Source organism: Pleurodeles waltl, chromosome 5, assembly GCF_031143425.1.
Source record: "Pleurodeles waltl isolate 20211129_DDA chromosome 5, aPleWal1.hap1.20221129, whole genome shotgun sequence".
Lineage (NCBI taxonomy): Eukaryota > Metazoa > Chordata > Amphibia > Caudata > Salamandridae > Pleurodeles > Pleurodeles waltl.
In genome coordinates this window covers 432744637-432767396 of record NC_090444.1, presented here as the reverse complement: position 1 = coordinate 432767396, position 22760 = coordinate 432744637, and the positions used below count along the sequence as shown (strand labels likewise).

Genomic DNA, 22760 nt, shown 5'->3' with positions numbered 1-22760 from the left:
AAAGTACGGCAAATGATGTTTAAAACACTCCCCGTGGCCTTTAAACGCTGTTTTCATTAACTTCAATCCAGATTCAAATATGAGCACTATCTGCCTTAGGGGAGCACGTATATCGCTCTAAAAGGCTTATTTAGGCTTAGAAAGTGATAACGCATATAAACTACCACAAAGTATAGGAATGTTGGAACATTCGATAACACCACATTTTCTACTGTTCTGAAGCGATGGGGGAAGGAAAGGTGTGCGCGCGCCTTACAGGGAACATTGCTCACCTCTATGCAATCGCAGGTGAACTTGAAAAAAAAACTCTACCACATCCGGCAGCACCGGAAGTGACATCATCGTACTGCGGCGCCAAGAGAGAACTGTGAGGGTGCAACATTGAAGGTGCACAATGGGTTGGCCTCGCTACGAGGAGGAAAACTGCTTCGATCCGTAAGGTAAGAGCATACAGGACTAGCTAATGAGCTTTGGGTTGGGGGATTGCCGGGGCTAATTGACCCCAGGTTAACCAGAGACGCCAAATGATGTTTAAAACACTCCCCGCGGCATTTAAACGCTGTTTTCATTGACTTCAATCCAGATTCAAATATGAGCATTATCTGCCTTAGGGGAGCACGGCTATCGCTCTAAAAGGCTTATTTGAGCTGAGAAAGTGATAATGCATATAAACAACTATGAAGTACGACAATGATGGAAAAGTTGAAAACAGCACATTTTCTACTGTTCTGAAGCATTTCCTAGCTCATTAACCATTAATTTTCAACATAAATATCACTTGCTCGCTTGTATGCTAAAGTACGCCAAATGATGTTTAAAACACTCCCCGCGGCCTTTAAACACTGTTTTCATTGACTTCAATCCAGATTCAAATATGAGCATTTTCTGCAATAGGAGAGCACGACTATCGCTCTAAAAGGCTTATTTGAGCTGAGAAAGTGATAATGCATATAAACAACTATGAAGTACGACAATGATGGAAAAGTTGATAACAGCACATTTTCTACTGTTCTGAAGCATTTCCTAGCTCATTAACCATTAATTTTCAACATAAATATCACTTGCTCGCTTGTATGCTAAAGTACGGCAAATGATGTTTAAAACACTCCCCGTGGCCTTTAAACGCTGTTTTCATTAACTTCAATCCAGATTTAAATATGAGCATTATCTGCCTTAGGGGAGCACGTATATCGCTCTAAAAGACTTATTTAAACTCAGAAAGTGATAAAGCAAATAAACTACCACAAAGTATAGGAATGGTGGAACATTTGATAACAGCACATTTTCTACTGTTCTGAAGCATTTCCTAGCTCATTAACCATTAATTTCCAAGACAAATATCACTTGCTCGCTTGTATACTAAAGTACGCCAAATGAGGTTTAAAACACTCCCCGCGGCCTTTAAACGCTGTTTTCATTGACTTCAATCCAGATTCAAATATGAGCATTTTCTGTAATAGGAGAGCACGACTATCGCTCTAAAAGGCTTATGTGAGCTGAGGAAGTGATAATGCATATAAACAACTATGAAGTACGACAATGATGGAAAAGTTGATAACAGCACATTTTCTACTGTTCTGAAGCATTTCCTAGCTCATTAACCATTAATTTTCAACATAAATATAACTTGCTCGCTTGTATGCTAAAGTACGCCAAATGATGTTTAAAACACTCCCCGCGGCCTTTAAACGCTGTTTTCATTGACTTCAATCCAGATTCAAATATGAGCATTTTCTGCAATAGGAGAGCACGACTATCGCTCTAAAAGGCTTATTTGAGCTGAGAAAGTGATAATGCATATAAACAACTATGAAGTACGACAATGATGGAAAAGTTGATAACAGCACATTTTCTACTGTTCTGAAGCATTTCCTAGCTCATTAACCATTCATTTTCAACATAAATATCACTTGCTCGCTTGTATGCTAAAGTATGCCAAATGATGTTTAAAACACTCCCCGCGGCCTTTAAATGCTGTTTTCATTGACTTCAATCCAGATTCAAATATGAGCATTTTCTGCAATAGGAGAGCACGACTATCGCTCTAAAAGGCTTATTTGAGCTGAGAAAGTGATAATGCATATAAACAACTATGAAGTACGACAATGATGGAAAAGTTGAAAACAGCACATTTTCTACTGTTCTGAAGCATTTCCTAGCTCATTAACCATTAATTTTCAACATAAATATCACTTGCTCGCTTGTATGCTAAAGTACGCCAAATGATGTTTAAAACACTCCCCGCGGCCTTTAAACACTGTTTTCATTGACTTCAATCCAGATTCAAATATGAGCATTTTCTGCAATAGGAGAGCACGACTATCGCTCTAAAAGGCTTATTTGAGCTGAGAAAGTGATAATGCATATAAACAACTATGAAGTACGACAATGATGGAAAAGTTGATAACAGCACATTTTCTACTGTTCTGAAGCATTTCCTAGCTCATTAACCATTCATTTTCAACATAAATATCACTTGCTCGCTTGTATGCTAAAGTATGCCAAATGATGTTTAAAACACTCCCCTCGGCCTTTAAACGCTGTTTTCATTGACTTCAATCCAGATTCAAATATGAGCATTTTCTGCAATAGGAGAGCACGACTATCGCTCTAAAAGGCTTATTTGAGCTGAGAAAGTGATAATGCATATAAACAACTATGAAGTACGACAATGATGGAAAAGTTGATAACAGCACATTTTCTACTGTTCTGAAGCATTTCCTAGCTCATTAACCATTAATTTTCAACATAAATATCACTTGCTCGCTTGTATGCTAAAGTACGGCAAATGATGTTTAAAACACTCCCCGTGGCCTTTAAACGCTGTTTTCATTAACTTCAATCCAGATTTAAATATGAGCATTATCTGCCTTAGGGGAGCACGTATATCGCTCTAAAAGACTTATTTAAACTCAGAAAGTGATAAGGCAAATAAACTACCACAAAGTATAGGAATGGTGGAACATTTGATAACAGCACATTTTCTACTGTTCTGAAGCATTTCCTAGCTCATTAACCATTAATTTCCAAGACAAATATCACTTGCTCGCTTGTATACTAAAGTACGCCAAATGAGGTTTAAAACACTCCCCGCGGCCTTTAAACGCTGTTTTCATTGACTTCAATCCAGATTCAAATATGAGCATTTTCTGTAATAGGAGAGCACGACTATCGCTCTAAAAGGCTTATTTGAGCTGAGGAAGTGATAATGCATATAAACAACTATGAAGTACGACAATGATGGAAAAGTTGATAACAGCACATTTTCTACTGTTCTGAAGCATTTCCTAGCTCATTAACCATTAATTTTCAACATAAATATAACTTGCTCGCTTGTATGCTAAAGTACGCCAAATGATGTTTAAAACACTCCCCGCGGCCTTTAAACGCTGTTTTCATTGACTTCAATCCAGATTCAAATATGAGCATTTTCTGCAATAGGAGAGCACGACTATCGCTCTAAAAGGCTTATTTGAGCTGAGAAAGTGATAATGCATATAAACAACTATGAAGTACGACAATGATGGAAAAGTTGATAACAGCACATTTTCTACTGTTCTGAAGCATTTCCTAGCTCATTAACCATTCATTTTCAACATAAATATCACTTGCTCGCTTGTATGCTAAAGTATGCCAAATGATGTTTAAAACACTCCCCGCGGCCTTTAAATGCTGTTTTCATTGACTTCAATCCAGATTCAAATATGAGCATTTTCTGCAATAGGAGAGCACGACTATCGCTCTAAAAGGCTTATTTGAGCTGAGAAAGTGATAATGCATATAAACAACTATGAAGTACGACAATGATGGAAAAGTTGATAACAGCACATTTTCTACTGTTCTGAAGCATTTCCTAGCTCATTAACCATTAATTTTCAACATAAATATCACTTGCTCGCTTGTATGCTAAAGTACGGCAAATGATGTTTAAAACACTCCCCGTGGCCTTTAAACGCTGTTTTCATTAACTTCAATCCAGATTCAAATATGAGCATTATCTGCCTTAGGGGAGCACGTATATCGCTCTAAAAGGCTTATTTAGGCTTAGAAAGTGATAACGCATATAAACTACCACAAAGTATAGGAATGTTGGAACATTTGATAACACCACATTTTCTACTGTTCTGAAGCGATGGGGGAAGGAAAGGTGTGCGCGCGCCTTACAGGGAACATTGCTCACCTCTATGCAATCGCAGGTGAACTTGAAAAAAAAACTCTACCACATCCGGCAGCGCCGGAAGTGACATCATCGTACTGCGGCGCCAAGAGAGAACTGTGAGGGTGCAACATTGAAGGTGCACAATGGGTTGGCCTCGCTACGAGGAGGAAAACTGCTTCGATCCGTAAGGTAAGAGCATGCAGGACTAGCTAATGAGCTTTGGGTCGGGGGATTGCCGGGGCTAATTGACCCCAGGTTAACCAGAGACGCCAAATGATGTTTAAAACACTCCCCGCGGCATTTAAACGCTGTTTTCATTGACTTCAATCCAGATTCAAATATGAGCATTATCTGCCTTAGGGGAGCACGGCTATCGCTCTAAAAGGCTTATTTGAGCTGAGAAAGTGATAATGCATATAAACAACTATGAAGTACGACAATGATGGAAAAGTTGAAAACAGCACATTTTTTACTGTTCTGAAGCATTTCCTAGCTCATTAACCATTAATTTTCAACATAAATATCACTTGCTCGCTTGTATGCTAAAGTATGCCAAATGATGTTTAAAACACTCCCCGCGGCCTTTAAACACTGTTTTCATTGACTTCAATCCAGATTCAAATATGAGCATTTTCTGCAATAGGAGAGCACGACTATCGCTCTAAAAGGCTTATTTGAGCTGAGAAAGTGATAATGCATATAAACAACTATGAAGTACGACAATGATGGAAAAGTTGATAACAGCACATTTTCTACTGTTCTGAAGCATTTCCTAGCTCATTAACCATTCATTTTCAACATAAATATCACTTGCTCGCTTGTATGCTAAAGTATGCCAAATGATGTTTAAAACACTCCCCTCGGCCTTTAAACGCTGTTTTCATTGACTTCAATCCAGATTCAAATATGAGCATTATCTGCCTTAGGGGAGCACGTATATCGCTCTGACAGTGCTAAATACAGGGGATGTCAAAGCTTGAGAGCGTAGTGTTTGAAATTGTTAAATTGAGCAGATGAATTGACACTCTGGGAGAGCGCAGAGAATGTCAAAATGTTAGCGTGTCTGACCTTAAAAAATAAACTTACAAGGGGACGCGAATGAACCTTTTGACTCGCAACTAAGATGTTGTTACCGTAGCTCCAGTACATAATCTATACAATATCAATAATCAAGGTTCCGGGACTGGTGGGAGAAACGGCAAATCTTGTGGTACGCACTGCCTTTTCGTGTATATGTGCTTATGTTGTGGATGCGGGGTGAAACAGCGTCCTTTTTTCCTCGCTGCCTCATAAGTTAAAACACACTGGATTAGCGCATGTTGCGATAGACTTTTTTTTTATAAACAGAAAAGTTTGGGCTACTTTTCCAGTGCTTCGTAGTTCCATACAGTATATTCTCATAACAGAAGGAAACATAATAAACAGATAAATAAATCCCATCTCCAAACGATGCCTTACTATGGTTGGGTGTGCAATACGTGGGATAGAAAGCTTTTTACTAGATTGACGACGGGTCCCATAAGATCACACTGATGTTTTCCTCTGGATCAATACGACCTCAGTTCCATCCGTGTTTGCCCCTGCGATGAGGCGTCCTCACAGAGTCTGCTTTACTTTATGATTTTCTTTAAATTTTACTCTCAATTTATTAATTAAATTACAGTGCTTAGGGGAAAGTAAATGTCGACCTGATTTAGGTTTTTTAATTTTACGTAATTCCCCAGAGGTCTATATCAGCGTTACCTCCTTTTTCCAACCTGAGGTAGGCTGTAGGAAATCGGTGCTCTTTAGAATCTGAGTCCGTGTCAATCACCACAAGCTCCTTTTAAAGTGTTATGTGACTTCTATATGAGAGTACTGGTATCCATTGATTGTTATCCTGTTTTAGCAGTTTGTCACACGCACAATGAATTGGTTTATATGTTTATTGTTATTAGGTTTTTATCAATGTGTACTTTTATGATTTTTTTTTTATGATCAAATAAACTTATTAACTTAGACCTCTGTTCCCTCTGTAATAAACTTTATTGATGAATATATCTTAAACTCCTCTCACCTCCAGGGAAGAGATATCAACAGCTACCCTTTCGCTCCATGGATATATCTGTACTATCTGATTGAGTAACAACCACAGTAGAGATCAGTTTCCACCTGTTATATTTGGGGTCTTGTCTTTTGTCTGTTGCCTGGAAGGTGGTACTGCCTTTTGTTTTTAATGTATCTAAGTTTGAATTGTTCTATCGTGTATATACTTCTCTAAAAAGTACTTTTATTTGTCACAGCAAAGCACTAACTGGCAGTTCATGTTATTTAGTGCTATTGTTTGCGTCTGTATGAATCTTTGTGAGCGTCTCTTAAATGCTCAACCACACTACCATGAGAGTGAAAATTTCCTAAAAAGAGCTATTCAGTAGTGATATATCTGTATTGTGGCCTTGGGGCACCAATATGTAAACAATAGTAACATAACACATGAAATTGCCCACTAACAACTCACTGCCACAGGAACACAAGAAAATACCTCACCTACGGAACACCTGCGACAGCCAACCTCCAATACCATAGCCACTAGCATTGAATATCACTAAAACCTGCTGCTATGTTCAAAGGGTGTAAACATGCAGCTTTCAATAATCTCTTCATTTATTTGCTTAAAGCCCTGGTCACAGCCACCACTCCACACACACTACACCTTTTTCAAATAACATTTTCAGCAAGATTCCCCACATGCTCTGAGTAGTACTAGGCAAGGCAGAGGAAGGGAACCAACTGTTCACTATTTTGTGGTCTGGGCGAGCTTCAACAAGAATTTTCTTTTGTTTAATATATGTGCCACACACCGTGTGCCCCAAGCATTCCACGTCACCCTGGGCATAATTCTCCAGCTTATGCAGCATATAAATTTTTTATGATTTGCTTCCCCTTTACCATAGACCAATGTATCATCTTTGAATGCTCGTGGTCCTTACTAGCCTCTGAACATGGTGTGCATCACTTCTTCCAAAACCGCTAGAGCACTAACCAAACTGAACAGTATGATTCAAAACTGGGACACACTCTTATGTATAATGACAGCTGTACACCTAATAGAAGGGTCAAACATAGTCACTGCCAAGCTTGAAACTTGGGAATACTCTTTGAATCAGAGATGTTGTTTATTCCACAGGTCAACACAGTGGTTAAAGGATTCAGACTTCATTATTTCCTGCTCCGCTTCAGCTGTACAATGTAAAAGATGGCTTGAAGATTGATTTCTTTTTTTCCCCCTTTTTCCCCTCAGGACAATGAAGAATCCTTTCACTTGGTAACTGAGGAAAGTCCATCATTTCACACTGGGGTAATTTTTTTTATTACTTTTTAAGTTATATAGGAAATTCTATTTCTAGTTTCACAGCCTAATTATGACTTGTTTTCTCTCTTAAGGAAATGGTATATAACTCATTGTCCATTATTAACCAGAATGAAAGTTATTCTGTTGGCCCTAGTTCATGCCTGAATGAGGTTTGTGTATGGTTACAAGCAGAAGTGAATGCTTTACAAGCAGAAAACAAACATTTAAAAGGTAAGTGATATTCTACATAACCACGTAAACTGCAACAAATTTCCATTACAAAACCGTTTTTCCACCTAAACACCTACATGTCTGCTGTCTTTAAGAGCTCTTGTTTTATTATAGCACAGTTATAAGGCACTTGCAACAGTGAGTTGGCTGTACAGCATTTGCAAGCTGCATTGTCTGCTTTGACAAGCTCAAGGAACTCACCATATACAGGAACCTCAAATATGCAGTCGGACATTCACTGTACAAAAGGTACTTGTTTTCTTTCCCACTCTATTGGCATACCATTTGTGTTGTAGTTTCTAAACATTCCTGAACATTTAAAGTTTATACAGGATACATTTTGTAGATTTCCGGCATGGGGAAACTTTCAAATCTTTCTGCATGCAATGTGTTTTAGTATGGCTACTTTTATTTCAATGGAGCTAACCCAGCAATTTCTAAATATGGTTAGACATGTACCGATACCAAATCAACATACAAAACCCACCACTTCTAAATATATTTAAGTATGTAACTTAACATGATGGCAACTATGTAATAGTTTGTGTTATTTGCAGACTGACATGCAGCAGTTAGTGAAGGATTCAAATGATCCTTCACGGTTCAGAAATGTTCTTGTGCCAAAGAGAGAATTGCACAAAGTCTTGAAAGGAAGCCAAGTCAGCTCGGGATAGTGCAGGTTTCCTTCTGCATGGTGTCAGTGAAATCCTTTTTTCACCGAAAGAACTTGCATTTGCAAAAGGTATAACTAAAGCTCGTGCTGGAGAAGCTGCCCTAGATGAGAAGGTTGATGCATTATTTGGTAAGATATTATAAATGTTCAAATTAACTTTCAGTCAATATAGGATTATGAAAATACATTATACCTCCAATGTTTGCATATGTGGTCCTGTATTAAATTATTGCACAAGGGCTCCAACAGCTGGGAGGTGTAATTTTGTAACTGTTTGTCCTGGGTTTGTGCTACAAATGACATGAAAATCTGGTGCAAGGCCATGTGCTGGGATTTAATTTCCAAATATGTAGGTCTAGGTGTGTTGGGGGGGGGGGGGCAAAGTGGATGAATGTGCACTGGCAGACTGCACTGCTAAAAACACCGTGCTCATAGATTGTATTTAGACCTGATCAACTGTTCCATTAATTAGATCAGCCACCCTCTTCCTAGCACTTGGTTGTAAGCTCCTATTTGGATTTCTGGTCAGAATGGTAGTTTCATAGACTGTTTTCCAAATATGAATATTGAAGTAGAGTTCAGGCTCGACATTGCTGCATTTTAAGATGGTTATGTAAATGAAATCTGGTATTGATTACTTTGTTTGCAGAGGACACATAGGTTTGTTTCAACACCTACATCTGTACTTGAATCAATCATTCTTTCAAATACGCCAGCATTTTAAAAGCTTGGGGATTTTTTTAAACACCCACTTGTGTGCAACATCCAGGTCCACATTGGCCAGATATTGACCCTCCAATATGCCCTTGTGTTTTTTGGGAAAATAATGTATAATGTGATGAAACAGCAAGCTTGTAGATCTGAGGTTTTCAAACTGGGGTGTGTGCAGCCCCATGGGTTTATGGGTATATTCCAGTGGGGCACAAATACCTTGTAAATGAAGATGGCCACGATGCGTGACTTTGTTTAATTAGTGCTTTTCCAGGCTGTCCTAATTATGGGAGGGTGTAATTTGCGTAATTTGATGTTGTGTAGTTATATGAAATCACAAGAATTACTTTTTTGTTGTTGTTCCCATCCCCCCGAAAAGGCAGACTATTTCAGAACTGGGCAAATGGCGAGGCAGATAAGACAGCCTACTGCTTGGGGCAGGAACTATCATTAGTGTAGCTGGTGCATTAGGGGCCAATAGGTCCAATAGGTGGAGGAGCTAAACACCACAGTTTGTGGAGTGGTGGTTTGTGTTCATTACCTGTTTTCTGTTGCTCATATTTACTCTTTTATATTTCCAACACTTAGTGCACATTTTGAGCTCCAGAAAAGTAACCTCCCACTCTGGTCCCTGCCACTCATGCTTCCCCAAGTCATGTATGAAGTTTCAGAGGGAACTAAACTTCAACTTTTACTTATAGGGGCTCAATCCAAAAAAGGTTTGAGGGCCTTTGATGTAGATGGAACTGTTCTTACCTCTTCCTGAAACGCAAACAGATTTCCTAAGTCCACAACATGCTGCTTCACTCATAAGTTCATAAAGGAGCATTTTCTTTCTTTACCTTCTACATCCTCTTCATCAATGCCTTGCTCTCACCTCTGCCTTTTTGACCAAGTGCTATTAATGTTAAACTTATGAACCCTTGCAACCAAAACCATATCTCATCAGGCACACAACATGAGATATTAGATTGGAACATTTTAAAGGCAACCCAGCCCTATGAAAAAACTAAAATAGTGGTTGTAATATGATACTAATCTATGTTCATTTAATTTTTCAGAGTTTATGAAGTCTGTGCAGGGTAAACGGCTGGCCATCACTGGACAACAGAACTATGAGAAAGAAGCTGACTATAAAGATCTGCAATGCAAGAAGAGGACTAAAGAAAACTCCACATCTAGAAACAAATAACGAAGTTGCTGGTTTTCGTTGAATCTATTTGTTCTCTTTTGTGGCCTTCTGGCTTTTCTTTTTGTTCTCATACAGTGTCATGGGCTTTCTTTTGTTCTCTTGTTCAGTATCCTGGCCCCCATGGGGCTAATGATGTGCTCTAGATCAATACAATGACATGATGACATACCCCTGTTAATCCTTTTTACTTGAACCATTGTTTTGTTCAGTCTTTTGCCACTAGTCACTATGTAAAACAACTAATAATGTGCTGTACCTCAAAGTAAGGCAAGCCCCAGGGAGTCCGGAGCATGGGAAGTGAAGCACCACAAGTTAAGCTTTTCTGAATGGAAAGCTTAACTTTGTTACAGACAATTACTTTTGTATATATGGTATTTTTACAGCACCAATTTAGCCAAAAAGCATGATTCTCAGAATTATTTCATACCAGTGCCCCCCTCTTGGTAGAGATTAAAAAGTAATCTTTCCAAAGCAGAAGAATAATGATCTGATTATTGGGACCAGATTTATGGAAGTTTTGTGTTTAGTTTGCTTATGTTTTATAACTCGGAACTAATGCAAACTCCTTTTCTGGATTTAAAAACTGAAGCAAATTGGTATTTGGTACGATACCTGTCCAAAGTGGGAAAAAGTTTTTAAGTTTGCCTAGGCTAAGTTTAGCCTAAGCTAAACTATGGTAGACACCTTTGCACTATGATGCAGAGGTGTGTGCATGGTGCCCGGCTGCCTGATGGTCCACTGGTGCAAGGGAGAGGCCGCGGCGGCGGTGATTCCAACTTTCCCGCTGGGCCGGCGGGCGATCTCAAGAAGATTGCCCGCCGTCCCAGCGGGAAAGCCCCTGCAAAGAGGAAGCCGGCTCCGAATGGAGCCGGCGGATTTGCAGGGGTGCGACGGGTGCAGTGGCACCCGTCGCGATTTTCAGTGTCTGCAAAGCAGACACTGAAAATCATTATGGGGCCCTGTTAGGGGGCCCCTGCACTGCCCATGCCAGTGGCATGGGCAGTGCAGGGGCCCCCAGGGGCCCCACGACACCCGTTCCCGCCATCCTGTTCCTGGCGGTAAAAACCGCCAGGAACAGGATGGCGGGAAGGGGGTCGGAATCCCCATGGCGGCACTGTAAGCAGCGCCGCCATGGAGGATTCCCTGGGCCAGGGGTAAACCGGCGGGAAACCGCCGGTTCCCCTTTTCTGACCGTGGCTTTACCGCCGCGGTCAGAATGGCCCAGGAAGCACCACCAGCCTGTTGGCGGTGCTTCTGTGGTCGTTGACCCTGGCGTTCGGTGACCGCCAGGGTCAGAATGACCCCCTTAGTTCTTTGGAACTCATGGCATTGCAAATAATTCATAGTATTGTGTAAAGAAGGCATGTTACATCCAAGTGACCTTTTTTCAATTGGAAGGAAGCTGGAGGAAGTGGTCATCTAAATATTGGCAGTTGGCTAATGTGCTTGTAACATGGAATTGTCAAGGTGTAATCCAACCCTTAAGGATTTAACAGTGATCCACAGCCATTCTAAATAATTTATTAAATCATCTAGGAGCTATGCACAGTTGACCTGCAGTTGGCAGAAAATCAGCCAAGAGTATTGCACAATCATCTGAAAGTCCACATGTAGTCATGGTTTAGTAATCCACACTCATTCTGAAGTTGTCCTAAAATAATCCTGAGTAATCCATGCTCATTCCTGAGTAGTCTTTAAATCATCCTAGAGTAATCCACACTCATCCTGAAATTGTCATGGGATCATTCCAAAATAATCAACAGCCATCCTGAAGCAGTAATAGGATCATCGAGGAATAACCCACAGTCATCCTGAAATTGTAGTGTGGTCATTACAGAGTAATCAACAGCCATCCTGAAGTGGTAATGGGATCATGGGGAAACCATCCACAGTCATCCTGAAACTGTTGTAGAATCATCCTAGAGTAATCCACAAGAATCAGTAAATTGTCTAGAGACCATCCTGGAGTAATTCACACTCATCCTGAAGTTGTCAATTAGTATTCGTGGAGTTGTAGAAGGTCATTACTCCCTGCCAGTGGAAGTCATCAGAACACCATCATAGAGTAGTTTTTGTGATGATTCTAGAGTCATCTCATTTAAATTTTTCGGTCTATACACATACTTCAGGATGGTTTGGGATGACTTCACCAGTTAATTGCAGGAATAGCCCAGCTGAAGTCATCAGATGACTTCAGAATGACTCCAGGAAGATCTTCCTTTTTGACTTGGGGTGTCCGAGTTAACGACTGGTATAAGTACTGACAGGGTTGTTATGGATTGGTGATTTACCAACCTCTTCATAAGGATTAACATTCATTTATAGTTTGGGGACTTACTACAAAATACTGGAGCAAGGAGCGTACAGGGATCCATTTTACGATGTAAGGAAAATTATCAAATGACGTAAAATAGCTTTTTTTTAATACACAGAGTTTGCCTCTGAGTAGAAGTAATAAAACCTGATTCAAAATATACGGGGAGAGCAGAGTTGAATAAAATGATAGACTGCAGACGTCAAACATGGTGTTTTTAACATTTAATATACCATAATAGGCACCGACCCACAGAGTACGTCTTCAGATGCCTTTACAGTAAGCAGTATACTTTTTAACAAAAAGGGCCTACCTACTTGTAGTGCTAACTGGGTATTACAATTTTCAACTGAGAAAATACCGGTCTCCCTTACAGAATATACATGTTATATTAATACAATAGAATACAAATCATAGTTTAATATGGCCTTCTTTCCCTCACACAGCCAGCGCACACTACCAACAGGCAGAATACAGAAGGCAAACGTCATGCAGTAAATATTTAAGATCAAGTAACATTTTACTCATCATAAGTAGTGGCTAAAATTAAACTGACTTTCACGTTAAACGAAGAGCAACTCACAAATAGCTTCAGGAAGCAACAATTAAACTTCGCACATGGCAAACGAGGTAGAATTCCATCACCCCTTGGACTCTTCTTCTCCCCAGCCCCAACTAATAAGCCACACAATCATCTGCTGCTATCAACAGCTAAAAACTCAGGGCCCACCCACACTGTGGGCATAGCTACAAAGACACAGCTATTCCACAATCCTCCTAGATTGTTCCTGTCCCTTTGAGAGGGGCATTTAGGTGTTGTTGAGTTTCTACTGAGCTCCTTGAGGACTCCTTGAATGAGGACGTTGTTGTGGGTGAGAATGTTCATTGAGACTGCGACAGCAGAACCTCAAGCGGACTCTGGATAACAGTGGCCCAAATTTACAGCAGGTGTAGAGATTCCTGCTAGATGTAAGGGAGACACCGAATGCCAGGTGTTCCTACTTTTGGGTTAGTGGCTACCCTTCAGACCACCCCACACTAGAGATAGTCGGGAGGGATTTAGGAGTATATGTCACATTACATACCTAAAGAGACACGCAACACTTTCATCAATCAATCAATCAATCAATCAATCACATTTATAAAGCGCGCTACTCACCCATAAGGGTCTCAAGGCGCTGATGATTTGTGATTTGACAGCTCAGTCGAAGAGAGAGGCAGCCCACAAGACATACATTCTGCTATGCAAATCAATTTGGAAAAAAAAGATCTATGGTCTTTAATCTATCAGTTATCTAATGAAAAAGGAAACAGTATAGTGTTGGCTGGATAATAGAAACTGAACACACACACACACATATATGTATATATATATATATATATATATATCTCTTCCGGTTACGAATGGAGACATTTCAGAGCCTTGTACATTAATCTCCCAGTGTGCATTTCTAGGATCCCTGGAACTGATGGTTGTAAAATTCCATATCTATCACAATCAAGTCTTGAAAGTGAGAGTTCACACCCAGTTTGCGGTCCAGAACCAAACATTTCCAATTTTTCATACCACACTTTGCCTTAAAGACCTTGAAAACGGTACTCATCAAGACACTGGCTCAGCATATGCCACTTCTCTACCATCAGACCCTACTCCTCTACCTCAACAATTAGCACCTCAATTCATGAATTGACTCAATTACGCAACTGTGCACAAGATGGCACAACAGCCCTGCAAAGTAACAGCTTGACATTCAGCAGGACATTGTTCAGTACCAGGATGCATGTTTCTGCAGGAGGACTGGGCAATCAGACATCTGAACCACCTGCTGAATTATTGTAATGTTCAGGAAGCCCCTGCATGTGTAGGTACTCGTTTTCCAGTGCATGTTCAGCTAATTATTACAAATGATGCCAATGATCTGAGATGCAGAGTAAAATAGTGACGGGAGCAGTTTTGTTGGTTTAGAGATGATTAGATGGTATCATACTGGAAGGAACTGAAAGATATTTTAAATTCTCACATCATTTATTCCCATGGCACACATCATAAGCCAGCCCTCAGCCAAACTGAAGACAAAATGGTCACCAAAGATGGTATGAGCAGGCAATAAGTCAAATCTGGAATTAACACTGAGATCATGGGAAAAAAGGCTCTTCTCTCTCTGATGACATCACACATTAGAAAAGAACAGTGTGTTCAGAATCAGAGTGAATAAAATGTTCTCCTCTTTGTAAAACTCTCCCTTATGTCTGGAGATGTTGCACGTTTATTTGCCCAAGGTTTCTGGAGATGGTTTGGCACCATTTCAGTGCCCTAGGAAATGCACTGATCAAAAAGCCGTCGACAAAGTGGCAAGTCCCTGGGACTGGAGTTTGGACACCAACTCTCTGGAGTGGTTTGTGTATTCCTGGTCCACCTTCTATTCCTTTGGTCCTCCTAAAGATCCCAAAGACTGTGGCCCTAGTGATCACAGTGTTACTTTTTGCCTTTGCGAGAGTGGGAGAGGCTGCCTATGTTCTGGAAGATAGCACTAGAGATGGTTCATAAGATACCATCCCTTAATCTAGCAGTTAAACAAGAAGATCTGTGATGGCATATTCTTGCAAGAGATTTAACTTTAGCTCAACAACAGGTGGACATACATTGTACAGTGTTGGTATTAATTAAATGGGGTTGCATCCAGTTTCTTATAGTGTTCATTAAGATCTCCAATTTTGTCAGAATGGGAACTCTTAGGGATTGCCTCCTATAAACTATGGGGGTTATTACAACTTTGGAGGAGGTGGTAATCTGTCCCAAAAGTGACAGTAAAGTGACGGATATACCACCAGCCGTATTACGAGTCCATTATATCCTATGGAACTCGCAATACGGCTGGTGGTATATCCGTCACTTTTGGGACGGATTAACACCTCCTCCAAAGTTGTAATAACCCCCTATATCTGCAGAGGGCAGAAAGCTGCACAATCATGAAGCCTTCTAGTATATCTGATTATATTATCAATTTTCAGACCCCAAACTGTGTCTCGAGTTACTGCCTAAAATCTGCCTTTACTGAAAGGATCTTCACTTGGGCACTTAATTGAGCCTCAACAAGCATCCGCTGTTATGTTTAAAAAAAAAAAGTTTTTTTCGTGGGATCCATCAGCCCAGCAATATGGTTGGGGCTATAATGCTTTTTCTTACATGAGGATCAATTTTTGGTGGAGAGGCCTATACTTTTGCTTCATGGCTCAGAGCCAGCATTTAGCATCTTTTAAAATGTTTGATGGTTTAACTTGGGAGGTGGATCTGATCTGCCTTTAGCTTACTCTTTGAAATGTTTTTTTTTCTTGCAGGGTTTATAAGGGAATGCACAAGGGAATCTCAAGCTGGTTGATCAACGCTACAGTGCAACACTGGGGCATCATATGTGTGTGCAGCATTACCACCTTCAGGTTGAGGATTCACAAGCAACTAAGTTTAGGGTGGTGTTGTGCAGATAATCCAGAAAGGAATTCTGCTTGTATTGAAAAAATAAGTCTCTCTGCTCCTTAGTTCATCGCAGCCTTAAATCCCTTCTTCCACACAGGTGCTGCATTGGATTGGACAGTCTAGAGAGCCAGGGTAAATTCCAAAATAATTATGGACAGCCATGCCTTTGTAGATCAACTACCTGTTGGGTGTGTCATTGAGGTTTTAAACTTTGATAGCAGTGGTCCAGACTGTTAATAATAATCGCTCTGTAGAACAAGAGTATGCATTATGAAGTTTACAAGTAACTCATCTAGGCCTTAGACAGCTGATTATAAATTTTTACTTTACGTACTCATTAACAAAAAAAAAATTCAGCGATGGGACCAGGCACTGTAGTTAGGCACATTTATAAAAAAAGCACTTAACGCCCATATATGTACCATATATATGACCTATACAGAGGCAGAGAACTATGCTTCCAAGAATACAATCACAAGGTGCTTATCTAACAGACAGACAACAAATAACACAAATGCACACATATATAACAAATGCAACATATGTGCAGGAACTGAGGCACATAGATGGATATATGGTGTCACTGGATCAAATGCAACGAATGAACAAGGTGGGTTTGAAAGGACAGATAACTTAATTGATGTGGTTGGATACATTATGTTTGAGGATGGGTGGAGGATACATAGATGTGGGTAGTATGTATTAAATTATATATGAGTGTTGGCAAAAATAAAGGTATGGTCCGATCGATGACCAAGAAACACAAAGTGTGCATGGAGGGTGGGTGGATGTGAAGCTGAATAAATGGGTATGGGTGCATAGCTGTACACACGGTGCCTGAGGAACACTGTAGAAAGAATCTCTGGGATGCAGAGGAGCATAGGGGATCAATATTTTGTAAAGCTACTAGATTGGGGGCTGCTGCTACTGGATCCAGGTCAGCTGGGCACTTGGACTACACTTCCACCAAGGACCAGGGCAAGACTGTCTATTTCATCAAGTGAATAAACAACCCGTCAGACAGTTTGACGTCAGAGTACAATGACCCCCACACCCCTCCCCACAGACTGCACAACATTACAGTAAACCTCAGCTGCAACAAGGGCAATGTCAGATATTGTATTAGGGGTCAGTTTGTTACTGAGTGCCAATGCAATAATGATCATAAATGGAGTAATGTATATATGCACAACGTTTAAATGATAAATCAATAATCATATTTTAAAGAAAATGGGTGAACAAACTCAGACCCTTTCAAATATTCAGGAGCGTTTGGTGACTTGGAGTTTTCCTAGTGCCCCCATGAGCAACTCTGAGCACCAGTGAAGGAACAACACTAGGGTAGAGAGAGGCATATGAGGAGCTATGAGTATGACATAAAAGGCATCTGGGTACGTGGAGTCTAAACTACAGCCTCTCTGAGAAGGTGAAATAAGGGATTTAAGAGAGGGGAACTATGAAGGCACAGGTAGAACGGGAAGGAGGTATCCCTTGTTGACCGAGTAATGCTTGTATCTCTCCTTTACCACAAGAGAGACACAGACCACTAAGCAGTTGCACTGCTTGGAGGAGGAGCCATAAATGCATGGCGAGTCTGAACCACAAGAAAAGGCCTTTGGCCACAGACAAAAGACAACCCCACTTAAATGTGTGAAGGGAGGATGACCTTTTGCAGACAGACAACAAAATAAACCAGCACCATATCGTAACAGGGCCACTATGAAGATAACGTCTGTTTTAAATAGCAGTTATAATGAAGACACATAGAATGTTTATCTCCTAGCAAAGACTAAAAGTGAGGAAGAGAAAACTGCATAGCATTTTCATTCCTGGAACTGCTTGCATTTTTTTGGCAATGACTCTCTTACATGAGTTCTCTAGTCACACGTAAAAAGTATCTTTGGAAACATTGTATAGGACAAAGGCTATACAGAGTATGACATAAACATCTGTCTTTGTATCTTAACACTTTAAATGTGGATCCTGCAAAAATGTCCATATCTTAATCATCTCCTGTGGACCTCTGCTATGTACTAACATTAAGTTTTTGTATGAGCAAACGTTCTTTTTCTGTTTTTCACCAATATCAAATGTTTTGAATCCATTGTGTTTTTCTGGCCGAAGCCCAATCTTCCTAAGGCACATTCCAGTATAAACATCATCAATTGGGTAGAGAAGGATCTGGTGTGTTACATTATATAATCTGAGTGCCAGTTTGCCAGAGAACAAAAAACCACCACCACCTGCGTATGGAGGGTATGAACCTTCGTATACACTTTTTGGGATGTAGTACTTCAATTTGTTATCCCTGAGAGGACTAGCTTTTTCTATTACATCGCCAATAAATAAATCACTTGCTCTGTCTATAGATAAGCCTTTCAAGTAATCCAGCATCAGGTGGGTATTTACAAAAACATCATCATCACCTTTAAAAATAAACTGGACATCAGCACAGGAAACACTGACCCATTTCAAGAACAAAACCTCTTTTATGGTCAAATTGAAGAATGTGTCTCTATAATCCCAAAGAAGAATGTCCTTATAAGTTTCACTTTCGTATTTCACTATGTTGGAGAGATCTGGAAAGTAATCCTCGGTTGGCATTTTTCCCAACAAGAAGACCCTTACCACCGTTAAATTACCAACATTTACTTCTTTTCCCCATGATTCCCTAATTGCTTGTCTTTGGATAAAATGCTGGCTAAGAGATTTGATAGCCAGCAGTAAAAAGGGTTTCCTTTTACACTTGTGGGGTTGATCAATCAGCAATGAATACTTTCTGCACTTCATGTATAAAAGGAAGTCCTTAAATCTCTCTGGCAGATTAGCAAAATCCTTCACATTTGCTTGAACTGCAGAATCTGCTTCACATGAATGCACAAGCCTTCCATTCGGAAACAGATTTCCTTCAATAGTCGTGTTGTCTACGAATGTTAAAGTACGGCTGCACAACTTGTCAAGCTTAAGTTGTTCTTTATTCCAGTACCCTTTGTTTCGGGAGAGCTTCTTCCAGAATTTTCTATGTGGAAGTATATTTTGAAGTTTCTCTTTTTCCTCCTGGATGCCGTTTTTTGAGACTGCCACAATTAAGTAGACAACGATATTTACCATAATCAATCTTCCCAGCAGTTTCAACCTTCTACAAACAGGAATCATTTCTCAGACCTAAAAAAAATATAAGATAAAAAAGTATGACAATGCTGCACTAATTAAAAACCTTCATGATTTCGTGTAAATGTTACGATTTTTTAAAGGCTACAACACAGGTTCAAATCACCACATATTGTATTATTTTATCTGCGTATTTTTCTATCACAGACTTGGGCGGCACTAAACAATATAACAAAAATGTGCCAACAGATGGAAAGAACGTGCACAAAAATAAAAACGTAAGTTGCAGAAGAAACGTGCATGAACATGTAAAAGTTATGCTAAATATCTGCTAGGAAACCCACTGCCGCTCTTTGTACAGTGAACTCTGTTGGGTAGCTTGTGGCCTTGCTATAGTAATAGCACGAAGGAATTGTTTGATTACAGGTTCGTTAAAGCAATTTTCAGATTTTGAACACAGGGGTACACAGCCTTGGTGGCCTCCCGAAACTCCCTGTACATCTCTAAACGAGGTACAAGTGTTAGAGGAAATCCTTACACTGCCACATACAGTGCTCTACTATGTAGAACTCTCTTGAGCCACACATCTAACTGAAACCCGAAGACGTGGAGACCAAAAGTGTTGATGAAACACAGCTGCAAGCGCTGGATCCCAGTGAAATCTGACACTTTATTCTGTGGATGCTCTCCTTCCACAGCCCAGGCTCCCATAAAGCCTCACAGCAGTGAGGGCACTTTTACAAACCTGTAAAATAAATAAATAAAAATCAAACCAAGCAAAAAAGGTGTATCTGTAAACGTTAGACTAGGCATCTTTGGCGTGGTCTCTCCTAACGTTTTGCCTCTGCTTCCCAGGTTGTTGCTAGGGGCTGGACTCCGTTTTTGTTAGTCCGGGCATTTTACCACTGCTGACCAGTGGCAAGGTGCAAGTGCTCCCTATGTGAAATTGTACGTATAATTGGCTTTTCCATAATTGGCATGTTTGATTTACTAGTAAGTCCCTAGTACAGTGCATTAGAGGTGCCTGGGGCCTGTAAATCAAATGCTACTAGTGGGTCTGCAGCACTGATTGTGCCACCCACACGGGTAGCCCTGTAAACATGGCTCAGACCTGCCACTGCACTGTCTGTGTGTGCAGCTTTAAACTGTCAACTCGACTTGGCAAGTGTACTCACCCAAACCTTCCCTTTTTATACATGTAAGGCACTTTTAGGGTTCCTATGTCACCCCATGGGCAGGGTGCAGTGTATGTTAAAGGTAGGACATGTAGTGATGTGTTTTTACACGTCTTAACAGGAAAATTCTACCAAATTCAGTTTTCACTGTTGCAAGACCTCTCTCTCTCATAGGTTAACATGGGGGCTTCCTTTAAATATCTCTGAAGTCACAATTTAAAAATACATTTTTATGTGAAGTTGGTTTTTAGATTGTTAGTTAGAAAATGCAACTTTTAGAAAGTAGGCATTTTCTTGCTTAAACATTTTGTGACTTTGCCTGTCTGTGGACTCCCTGTCTGGGTCAGACTGACAGCGACACAAAGGGAGCTGGGATGTAGCCTGCATATCCTGATGATCCATCTGGGCTAGAGTAGAGGGAGGAGTAGTCACTTACACCTGTATGAGCTGTGCCTGCCCTCACACAATGCAGTCTCCAAACCCCTGGTGTGAGTCTGGTGGCTGGCCGGGGCAAGGCAGGATCCTGAAAATAACAGAGACTTTTCTTTGAAGCTGGGCAACTTCGAAGGCAGAAAGGGGTATAAGTATTGGACCCAAAACCCCAAACTTTAGATCACTTCACGGATTCAAGAGGAACCTCTGCCAGGAGAAGAGCTGAAGGAGAAGTGCTGCCCCTGCCTGTGACTGTACTTTGTTGGACTATTCTGCAGTTGCTGCTTCTGCCTGAGAAAGGAGACAAAGACTGGACTTTGTGGTATATTCCTGCTTGAGAGGTATCTCCAAGGGCTTGGACTGAGCTTGTCCCCTGTTCTGAAGTCTCAGAGCCATCAAATACTTCCTCTGCCAGCACCTGGACTCTCTGCTGAGACTCCTGCCCTGCCAAGTGGTGCTTAATCCAGTGCCTCATCCCTTGAAAGCAGAAGCTGGTGGAAAACCAGGAAAAACCAAGTGCACTGACTTCGGACTGACGCTGCTGCTGGATTCTGCGCTGCCGCCTGCAACTGAAGCCGCGGTCTTCACTGAAGTACGACGACCCCACAGGTCCAACGCTGCAGCAGCCCAGTCAAAGTCCGCGACCCCGTAGGTCCTGAAGTGCTGTGTTACCAATGTCTGTGACACCTGACTTCGCTGCACTGTGCCATGACCGCCGGATATTGACTCTGCCCGAAGCGTACAGATCTAACGATTTACACTGACGCCGCCTCACCTCCACCACTCCGCAGCAAGGACCCGATGCCTTTTCGTGACTCCTTCGCTCCACAGCACCAGAACCAACACCGCATCGGCTCAAGCAACGCCGCGATCCCCGATTCTGTGCACTGGCTTGTTTCCTCATTTTCACAAGGTAATGTACTTTGGGGTACGTGTGACTCCGTGACCGGCGCCATTAGCATTGGAATGTTGGGAACGACTGTCATGATGCCGTAATATCACCAATTCAAAGCATTTGTGTTTCTAAGTGCTATATGGAAGTTTAATCTTTAAAAATTCATAACTTGACTTGTGTATGTTGGATTTGTGTTATTTTGGTCTTTGTTTTGCTCAGATAAATATTGGCTATTTTTCTAACCTGGTGTTGAGATATTTTGTAGTGTTTTCACCGTATTACTGTGTGTGTTTGTACAAATATTTTACACATTGCCTCTGGGTTAAGCTTTTCTGCTCGTGCCAAGCTATCGGGGGTGAGCGGGGGTTAACCGGGTGTGTTTTGCCTTTACCCTGACTAGAGTGAAGGCCCTTGCTTGGACAGGGGGCAACCTGACTGCCAATCAAAAACCCCATTCCTAACAGTAAACAAATTATACAGATAAGGAGGTCAAAAAGCAGGTGACATTGCAAACAACTGCAAGCTATTGTATTATTCATAATTTAATGGACAATGGAAGCAGTTCACAATAAAATATTGACACTGCACAGCTCTAAAGAGCAGAACTTATGAAACATAACATAATGCTGTATATTGATTATAAAACTAAGAACTAGCAATTACAGGTAGAATTTGTAGATCTTGAAAGCAGGTATTGATAAGAGATGGTGTTTTAATTCATTTATGTTCTTTCTTTGATTATTGTACATTTCTATAAAGTTCTGCATATGGTATATTCCACTTTTCCTATACCCTTGCCCTTTGTTTCCTCCCTTATAGTGCATTCCAAGATTCCAATGGGCAGTTGGATGACAGTTACAGCTGTGAGGTGTTTCTGACAGAACAGTTGCTGTGGCTGAGGGAGGCTGTCGCTTCTTGTTAATAAAGACAATGGCGGTCATTCTGACCCTGGCGGTCTATGACCGCCAGGGTCGCGGATGACGGAAGCACCGCCAACAGGCTGCCGGTGCTTCATAGCCCATTCTGACCGCGGCGGTTAAGCCGCGGTCAGAAAACCGGGG

At 40.9% G+C, this 22760-nt stretch overlaps 1 protein-coding gene across 1 annotated transcript; it reads right to left on the bottom strand.

Moving 5' to 3' along the window:
- Window positions 1-18042: 18042 nt before the first annotated feature.
- Window positions 18043-19242, bottom strand: LOC138297036 (N-acetyllactosaminide beta-1,3-N-acetylglucosaminyltransferase 2-like). The gene has a single exon (XM_069236549.1). The coding sequence runs from the start codon at window positions 19240-19242 to the stop codon at window positions 18049-18051; it is 1194 nt and encodes a 397-aa protein (XP_069092650.1). The 3' UTR covers window positions 18043-18048.
- Window positions 19243-22760: the final 3518 nt, after the last annotated feature.

Coding starts and splice junctions, on each gene's coding strand:
- LOC138297036 (XM_069236549.1), bottom strand. CDS start 19,242: ATGATTCCTGTTTGTAGAAGGTTGAAACTGCTGGGAAGATTGATTATG.